This window comes from Dermacentor andersoni, chromosome 4, assembly GCF_023375885.2.
Source record: "Dermacentor andersoni chromosome 4, qqDerAnde1_hic_scaffold, whole genome shotgun sequence".
In the NCBI taxonomy this organism is placed as follows: domain Eukaryota; kingdom Metazoa; phylum Arthropoda; class Arachnida; order Ixodida; family Ixodidae; genus Dermacentor; species Dermacentor andersoni.
Genome location: NC_092817.1, coordinates 46879018 through 46888966, shown reverse-complemented (window position 1 = coordinate 46888966; position 9949 = coordinate 46879018). Strand labels below are relative to the sequence as shown.

The 9949-nt window shown below is 43.1% G+C and overlaps 1 protein-coding gene across 3 annotated transcripts; it reads left to right on the top strand.

Moving 5' to 3' along the window:
- Nucleotides 1-1589: 1589 nt before the first annotated feature.
- Nucleotides 1590-8153, top strand: LOC126537063 (uncharacterized). 3 transcript variants are annotated; one of them, XR_011893839.1, is made up of 3 exons: nt 1590-2812; nt 2902-5624; nt 8002-8153. XR_011893839.1 is itself a non-coding variant. In XM_055073680.2 (2 exons), the coding sequence occupies exons 1-2, from the start codon at nt 2615-2617 to the stop codon at nt 5389-5391; spliced, it is 2688 nt and encodes an 895-aa protein (XP_054929655.1). In that variant the 5' UTR covers nt 1590-2614; the 3' UTR covers nt 5392-8153. The 3 variants fall into 3 exon arrangements, 1 of the variants encoding a protein (XP_054929655.1); XM_055073680.2 differs by having other exon boundaries at nt 2902-8153; XR_011893840.1 differs by having other exon boundaries at nt 2722-2812; nt 5507-8153.
- The last annotated feature ends 1796 nt before the right edge of the window (nt 8154-9949 follow it).

Here is a 9949-nt window from a genome sequence, read left to right as displayed (position 1 = left end):
GCAACAAGAAAGCCACTCTGGAAGCAATTATATACATACACAGCAACACACACTAAATCCTACAAATGGGAGAAAAAACACAAACTAAGCTAACAATAAAAGAAACCAGGCACTTAACAAGTGTTACATGTTACTCATGTAGGCACATTCAACCTGAGTTAGAGAGATAGATGGTCGACTCCCGCACTCCTGTGCATGCATCTGGATATATTAAGCCTCAACTACTCTTTCTGTATCATAACTATCCCCATGTTTGTGAAATCTGGTGTACAACAGCAAGAACAATGATGGCTTGACAGGTGGTTCACCTTTCAATGAGTTCTATAAGGAGGATGCATCAACTCTTCCAGCCAATCTACACATTACCACATGAAAGCAGCAGCTTATAAACAGCACAACACCATACAGCACAAATTATATATTTGCCACGTGTTATTAAACTTACATCATTAAAGTACATCAGAATTGGCGCTAAGGCTGGTGCACAATATATGAATATACTTTAATCAATCATAAATAATGCAGGAGCTTGGAATATGGTTGACTATTCTCGGAACTGCTTTGATAATACAGAAGTCAAGGCTTTGTTTTTGGCATCACCCACTCCAAGCATCACCCACTCCAATTCGTTTTCTTTCTTTTTCCAATTGAAGCGTTGGCAAGGTTTGTGCCATGCGCTTCGACCGTGATTTTTCCTTGTTCGCGCACGGCCATGACCATGATACAAGAAAATCGCCCCAGTAACGCAGTGGTCCCTGCCTACTTTTTCATATACTTTACCGCAATACATTACATGTGCTTCACGGCATAACATGACTGTTTTGCGGCAAAGCTGATTTTATGGAACTGACATTATGTAACGGACCTTTTGTCCTTCTGCTGCTCGCATGAGCATAAGCTCGAAAAAACACAAAATAAAGACTTGGCTTGCTGCTGGTTGATTTCTAGCTAACATTTCGAGACGTCCACGTTGTTTACAAAAAAAATCGGTGAAGTTTCTCGCGCTCGACGCGCTTCAAAAGGCAGCGTGACCACCTATACTTAAGGCAGTCATAAGCGGCAACGAATTCCACACAAGGTACACCAACTTCCACAAAGCTACTGGGCAACGCCATCAATAACTGGCACACGGGCCACCCAGGAGCTGGCAAACGCTGCGATGACACCACACAAACCACGTCGCTTTCCACAAAGCTATTGGGCAACACGATCAGTCACAGGCACAGGTGAAGTCCGCAAAACACTACATGGGCAGAACTACTACGGCCATACTCAATCACTTCGCCACAAGCTCTCACATTTAACGACATCAAACAGCTACAATCACTTAATTCTCCACAGCCACGGACACAGGCGAAGACCGCACGGACAGAACGGAAGCACCGATTCAGGGCTCGATCGTCGCGTTCATCGCTTTAGCGCCACCTATTTAAAAATAATATACGGAGCCAAGCCAAACCATTATTCAGCGTCTATTTGGGTGAACCTAACGCTTTCGGGCCCTAAGCGTTCGAACGACCAGGGCACTATAACGCTTACCCCCCCTTTCCACTCCTGCGACCGGGTCGCAGGAACGGCGGCCCTAACAAAAGGCAAAGACTGCTGCAACGCGGTGCTCCCCAGACGACCCCACACAGGATCGACTCCTGCAACGCACGGAAGTGACGTCACTAAATGTCAACGTCACATGCACGCGTATTTCCGTTTTTTCGAGGGCGCGTGGTTTGATTGCTTGTTCGCACGTGACATTCAGTACGCATCCCGTCAGCCGCGCTTGCGGGTCGTGCTTTTCTGCTGCCGCTGGTGCTGGACCCAAGGCCTGGTTCTGCTGCATTCTCGCAAGCCTTTGACATCATCCTTTTATATGCGCGAAAGCTGCTTTGCAGGGTTATCTTATATTTGCTAGCGTTATATATATCTATTCTAATAAGTATTTTGATGGTATTTTGATTGTGTTAGTCGCGTATTTGCCGATCTTGCTGTCCTTGTTCGCGACCTCTTGCTTTGTTCAACCCTAGCGCGGATTTCCCTGATTCAACGTATATATAGTGCTGACTAGAAGGTAGCCTCCTTTCGTTTGTGAAAAAAGCTCAGATTTATTTTCTCGCAGTCTTTTTTTTTCTTCTAGGTGTCATTTTAGATTGCACTGCTTGCAACATGACACGTGTTTTGGTTGCCGGTGACTCGATGGTGAAATACGCGGACCAGTATTTCCCATCGCGTCGTAGTTTGTCAGTCAGTGTTGCCGCGCATAGAGGAGTAAGGATTGAGCATTTGCTGTCAATGATTGCTGACAAGCTAGCTGGTTTTGATGTTGTCATTGTGCACGTTGGCACTAACAACACTGTTGACAGTGTCAGCGTGTGCATGGACAAGTATCGCCAGCTCGCTCAGGGGATCATTGAGAGAAATCCCATGGTGCATGTAGCTTTTTCTGCCATTCTTCCTCGGGGGCAGAATCAGTACAGCTCATGGGAAGCTCAGTCCTCATGGTTGGATGACCTGAATGGTAACTACAAAAGGATTAACAGTGCCCTGATGCAGTACTGCCACGAGTGCGGCTACACATTCCTGGGTGGTCTCGTGGACAACTGGCCCAGTTGCCTGAGCAGAGATGGTGTCCACCCGAGCCGCTTTGGTAACAAGGTGCTGGCAGACTTCCTGTACCAGGGGGCCTGCACCCTGTCCATCCATCTGGAGAGAAGCCGCATCCAGCAGTCCTACAAGGAGACCCAGGCACCTTCTTCATGGACCAGTTGGACTCGGCAGGACAGCATCCCTGCCATCTCCGAGGCTGACTTTCCCCCGCTTGGTTTGCATATTTTAATTTCTTCGCATGCAGCAAGTGGACCTTCCACAGCACCAGCTCCTGTCTGGAAAGCCAGCACTGCTCCCTTGCAGAGGCACGGCACCAACCAGCCTACCAGAACCCTTCAAGGTGCTGGATTTTCACTTGTTGGCGGTGTCCGTGTCCGTTGCAAGGGAAGCAAGGCTTGGTTCACCTGGGACAGCCTGCCTTCCCCCACTTTCCATGGCACAAGTGTACCAAGTAGGGGAAAAGCCGAGGGGAGGTCTGCTGAGCCAATGATCCCTGGTCGAGGTGCAAGCACCACTTGTGTCTGGAAAACTAGGAGAGCCACACAAAAGCATGAGAGTGCTCCTGTTGTGTGCTCACCTGTGGGGGAAGGAGAGGCCAGTGCTCAAGAAGCAGCTGTGCCAGAGGCTGTCTCCCACTGTGGCGACAGGGAGTGGAAAGTGGTAGTATCGAGGAGGAGGCGGAAGGCTGCAGCACTGCACAAGCAAGAATGGAGCTGTGACCTGGCTGCAGACAGGAAAGGCAAAGTTCTTGCTGTGACAGCTGCCAAGTTCTTGAAGTTCGCTTCACCTTTGAAAGCAGTTGTTAGCCAGAAACAGACATGCATTAACAGTATAAAGTCTGAGTCTGCTCCTTCTGCTGTCTCTGGTAACAAGCTTGAAGGACAAGCCAGTGCCCCTCATGACGCCATTTGTGATAGTTTTGGCAAGGTGCAGCATGTGGCTAGCAGGCAGAATAAAGACTGCTTGGTAGTTGCTATGGCTGAGTGCAGACCTGTCATAAATGGTGTTCCAAATGAGGTCATTGTCTGCAAATGCTGTAGGTCAGAAACAATGCAAGATGGAGGGCACATGACGAGCAATCCTGGCACAGAGGCTGGTGACCTTAACAAAGCTGCGTGCATTGCTCCCACGCGACGTAGGTGTTGTGAGGCTGCTTTGACATCCAGCTGCAGGCCTGCCAGCTCTGATGCCCAGGCTGTTTGTGAAGGAGCTGGTGCTAACACAACCAGAGTTCCTAACACTGTCACTTTATTGCATGGTGGAGGCAGCAAAGTTTATTTAAATGCAACATTTGATAATTTTATTTCTTTCAGGCAAAGCTTTGATGAATGGTGCAGGGAGGGCAAGCACATAGTCACAATAAGTAGGTCTCATAGAAGTCCATTTGCAACAGAATCTAAAGAGTTTGAGTATATTAGGATTTCATATAGCTGTGTTCATGGTCGTGCTATAAAACCAAGAGGCACAGGAAAGCGACCCAAGCAAGCATACAATGGTACTGGTTGTGAAATGGCAGTTTCAGTAAGCCTGTGCAAATCACCTACTCTTCACTACAAAATAACCAAGCTGCAATCTAAGCATAATCACGCCACGAAGTATTATGACTTGTATCCTCAAAGCAGGCTTCTAAACGATGCAGAGAAGGTAGAATTCTTTGATTTTGCCAAATGTAATATTGGCCCAAAGTATTTTAAAAGTTTGGTCGAACAGAAAACGGGCAAGAAATTAACTACAAAAGATGTTAACAATTACAAGCAAAGGTTTTCTATTCCTATTCGCAACGAGCAGGCTCACGGACAAATGGTTTTGGAAAAAATAGACACCTTGTTAGCAAATAATCCAAACTGGATCGTTCACTATGAAAAGAATCAAAGTAATAACCTGCAATTTGTGTTACTTCAGACAACGCACATGCGTGAGATTTTGGAAAAGTACCCAGAGATTTTATTTATTGATGGAACATATAAAGTAAACATTGAAGGCTATATCTTGTACTCTATATTGGTTGAAGATGGTGGAGGTCGTGGGAGACCTGTGTGTTATGCCTTTTTGCAGAATGAAACGACTGAAATTGTGCAGGCTATGTTTGCCAAGTTTGCAGAGTTTAACCCGTTCATTGTATCTGCTTGCAGAGTAGTCATGATAGATAAAGACATGAACGAGCTACGCATTTTGACCAAGATTCTTCCTAATTCTGAAATTTTGTTGTGTACATGGCATGTGCTGCAATGCTTTCAGCAAAAAGTCAATGAGAAAGCTAGACTGCAGCGTGATCAGTTACTCCCTCTATTAAAAAAAATTGTTTATTCCTTCACTGTGCAGGACTACTTAGACAGGCTTGCTGAGCTCGAAGCTATGGCGTCTAAAGATTTTATTTCTTATTACATGCAGAACTGGCACTCCTGTAAAGAAATGTGGGTACATGCATATCGGCAGAAACTTCCTACATTTGGTAATAACACGAATAATCGCATTGAGTGTCACAATCAAAAAATTAAAAGTTATCTCACTTCAAGCATGCATTTGGTTCAAGCAATAGAAGCATTAGTAAGTTATATTGAGAAGGATTTCTTGTCTCTACAATTTTCCAAGTTTAAGGAAATGAAGCTGAACTTAAATGTAAATGATGTCAGCGAGCCATTTCAACTAGCCTTGGCCCGTAATTGCACTTCTGAGGCCACAAGTAAAGTACTTGAGCAGTATGAACGGTTTAAAGAAGTAGGTTATTTGGTTACTTCCACTGCTAATTCTTATGTAGTGGCTTCAGCAAGTTCTGAGCACAGTGTTTCATGATGCCTGACGCGTTGCATGTGTGCTTTTTATAATCAGTACAGTTTGCCTTGTGCACACATTATAGCAGCTCGCCATTTTGCCCAGCAAGACCTTTTTGACAAAGCATGCATACCAGACAGGTGGTGTAAGGATCATTTCCTGAGTGACAGCTGCATGGTCTCAAGTGCCACACCAGTGGTGACAAGCAGCATTCAGCTGCTGCCATCTGTGAAGCTCGACACTGCTCAAGAAAAGTATTCTTACACCTACAAGAGGCTTTGTGAAATGTCCAAGACTGTGGCTAATGTATTATCTAATTGTGGTGAGAAGGAGCTAATGGAAAAACTTGCATCATGCGAGGCATTCTTCAGAAACTTAACCACCTTTCCTAGTAATCAAATTACAGTTAGCTTACAAGGTACACCAGCTCCATTACCCCAGTTGACTGCTACAAGCAGTTGCAGGCATTCGAAAAGTACAAAACTTAATGTACCTTTGGTAAAAGCAAGAAGAGGACGGCCAAAGAAAGTCAAAGCTGTTAAGCGTAAGTTTTTGCCATCGCAAAAGCAAATGGTAAGCCTTGCAATGGTGACAGCAGACATGTTAAATGTCTGCAAACGCTACTCTCTTTCAGATGCCGATTTAAATGCTTTAGTACAGGGCACCTCAATATCAGACAGCCTGATTATTGTAGCACAATACTTGATTCATAAAAAGTTTCCTCACTGGGATGGCTTTCAAGATGTGCTACTTGGCCATCGTTTACTATTTACTAAAGTAGAAAGCCCTTTTATTCAAATCTTGCATGTCCGAAATCCCAATCACTGGCTTACGGTAACCAATGCTGACGCTGATGAAAACAGTCTTTGTATATGACTCAATTGACCAAGGTACTCCTTCTGATGCCATCAGGCAAATCTGTCACATGCTAAAATTGCAGTCACCAACGCTGACCATTTGCACTAAAGGGGCACAAAACCAGTGCAACACGCTTGACTGTGGCTTGTTTGCAATTGCAAATATGTATTATTTAGCATCAGATTGGAGACCAGAAAATTTAAACCTTAGTCAGAGTATGCTGCGCAGACATTTGCTGAAATGCATACAAAAAGGCAACATGGAAGATTTTCCACTCACAAGCTCCCCCACTACTCGTGTGCGGCCAAAAGATTGTATTTATGAGTTGCATTGTGTATGCAGGCAACCGCTGTATGGCAGAAAAGTACTGGACATTTCTTGTGCATACTGTTCAAAAACCTTTCACAGGGAATGCCTTCGCCTTTTACCAGATAATATGGATAAAAAAATAATTGTGTGCTCTAACTCATGTTTGGCTAGTGCCAAGGAAAAAATCCACACTTGTAGTACGTAGCATTTTTCTCTTTGTACGGCTTTAGCCAAACCTGACTATAACAAACCAGCATAAAGTGAATTATCCTGTATATTGCACACACAAAACTTCCTGACTGATACTCATGCAAAACACTCACTTGTAACAGAGGCCTTTTTTTTCGTACTTTTTTTTAAAATACTGCCTAAATGTTAGAATACTCGAAAACATACCAGCAGTGTACTTCAAGCAAGCTCCTATCGAGTCTCTATTTTGAGTGACTGGCAAGCTGTTTAAGGCTAAAGATTGCTGTCTACTATGCATGGTTTTGTTTACAAAAATGCAGGTAACTCTGACTTAATTTTTCCACTGAGGACAACAAATTCATGTAGGACAAACACAATACAAAAGTTTGTTTCCTTTCGTTATAGGTGCATTTGGATTTGAGGAATTACCTGATATAAGGAACCTATCTTTAGTGCATAGGCCAGTTTGTTATAATCGGGTTTCAGTGTATCTACAAGCTACCAGTAAACACTGACACAAACCGGTGATGTGAAACTTTTATTGTTCCAGAGCCCCGTTAGCAATATGCCTGTATACTTCGATGCTGTTAAGAGGTTTATTTGTTAATTATCGATGCATTAACTTAGATCCATTAGCAGCTGTGCAACTGCTTTATGGTTACCTGCGGCATCGGGATTGCTTAGGCCCAACCACAAGGAACAAGTTTACAACATATTTTTGGCCGGCTATTTGATTTGACGTGGGCACAATTCAGCATCTAGAGCATCAACCCCAGCATCTCATCATTCTTGACGATGGCAGCTGGCGTCAACAATCCGTCAGGAATGTGTTTCTTGTGGTTGAAACTTTAATGTGGGCAGGTTCACTTTGTATTATTCAATTTGAAAACCTGATCAATCTGCTTCTAAGTAGTAGCAAGTATTTTGGATATTCAACTGTGTTACAAAATTTGCTTGCCATCGGTCTGGTACTGCTTTAGCAACCGAAATCTGTACTGACATTGCCCCATTACCTTCCCGTTGCCGCAAGTCTCTCGGCGGAGCCTGACCGCTACAGAGCGCATTTTCGGGTGGCGGATAGAGAAAACTCTTGTCATGAAGCTGCGCTAAGCAGCTTCATGCAAGACAGGCACTTGTGCCCGCGGACCAACAGGCTAAGAAAATCCTCAACAGCAGCACTCGGGTTGTCACAGTGACATGTTCATCTCGGAATGCAAGTTGCAGATTCTTTTTAATCCTTTGTACTTCACCTGCGTTTTTTTCCCTCTTGTACAGGTCCACTGATGTACCAGCTGCATGCATTCACACTACCATCAAGTCATCAGGAGCGTCTGCACCTCTATCTAAATATTACACTATTGTCTAAGGTGGAAAATGAGACTTGTATATTTTGCTGTAATGGTTCTGCCAATAAAAGATTGATTATACATATTTCTTTTCTTGCAAAGCTGGCATTGTGTATGTAACAGGCCAGTGCAGCATATAAGCTATAACTTTTTTTTTGCAGATGCATAACACTCACCTGCTATGAAACCAACTTGCACTGCATAGTTAATATGAAACACAGAAGATGATTGTGCACCATCTTGAGTGCCTTCACATTCTTATTTAGTAATATTTTGCATCAGCTATGCAGCACAACTTGGCTTCCATGTTGAAGAACAAACTAGCCTACACACGTTTCCTTTTGCACTAACTACGTTAAGTATGTGCCAATTAATTCCTAGGCGAGTCTTTTTAAATACTCCTCCTTGATCAGGTGCTTGTCACTGTCAAAATTGAGGCAAGGTATAGCTTTGTCTACAATTTTTATTGGTTATGAACACAAATGAACAGAGACAGCATTTAAAAAATTCATGCTAAAGGGCAGCACTCTACAACAACCCAACACTCAAGTCCAGATTACACTGTTTTGCAATAAACTTGAAAAACACAACACACATTTACTGTTCGGTTGTCTTTCACTGTTGCATGGGTGATCAAGTATTGGGCCCCTGTACCTAAAGAATTGTAACACAATTCAGTCATCCAAATTACATTTTTGCGTGCACTATGCATACATTTCTTTTTTCTAGAACACTTTCTGGGTATCCCATAGACATTTCGCTGCAAGACATGTGCATATTACATGGATGTTCAGTGAACGTCTAGAAAAGGGCATTTTGAATGTTACCTGAAAACAGCCTCAATATTAATTCAAAGTTATTCTTAGTTTGTTTGACTGAAAGAATACAGCACATTTTTATGGTGCACGACACTGTAGCCCATCTAAATGTTACTTTAATGCAGCAGAGAAATCTGCGCTGATTAAAAGAGCTGTATAAAGGGAACCTGTTTCACTACATGAAATGGGTATGAAAAGGTGACATATCTGAGGGATAAAAATAATTTCAAGTTCACAATTGGTATAACTTGGTGTAGAGCACTCGCCTAAATAAACCTTCCCATTCTTTGTTCACATACTGACTTCCACTACACTATAACACTGTTGAGCATGCAACAATTTTCAATTAAATAAGTAGCAAAGTGAAAGCTCATTTGTATTAAACATCTAGAGGAAAAGCTACAAAAAAATGTGGTGTGGAGAAAACGCGTAAACATGCACAACTCAAGCATTTCGTGATTAAGCGACTAGAAATTTATGGCTTTTTATTATTTCGCTGCAAGCTAAGCTAACCAATAAAAACTAAGACTTACACAGCATGCTTTGCCACATTGAAATTCATATCACCCTGTTGTTTGCATACTTCAGGTCACGTGTAGCTGTTCTAGGTACTCTAAGGCTTCCACCATAAAGTGAACCCGTATGGCTTAAAGTGCCTTTTCTCTGCACCAAGACAGAATTGTAAATAATCATGTGAAAGTTACTACACACTTCTTTCCTTGGCATTTCAGAGTTGGTAGAGCACACTTAACATACTCGTAGCGCAAAAATTTATTCGTTGACTGCCCCACTAAACATCCTACCATGCTGCGGTGAAAACTATGCACTTGACCCACCCCCTTTCCCCCGTGCCTAACCCCATAGGTCATGTGCAGAGTGTCACAGAATTCTGTTTCGAGGATCCTTTGCATGCGCTAATGTTTCTCCAGCCATTGAGCATAAGTAAATTAAAAAAAACTAGACTAAAACATAGCACTGCTAACTGTCTAAGTATGCAATAGGTTGTGATGATTGTGACATTTCTATGCATGTGTAATTTTGCACATACTCATTTATCAA

Coding starts and splice junctions, on each gene's coding strand:
- LOC126537063 (XM_055073680.2), top strand. CDS start 2,615: ATGGTGTCCACCCGAGCCGCTTTGGTAACAAGGTGCTGGCAGACTTCC. Junction 2,813..2,901: donor GGCTGACTTTCCCCCGCTTG/GTTTGCATATTT, acceptor GCTCCCTTGCAG/AGGCACGGCACCAACCAGCC.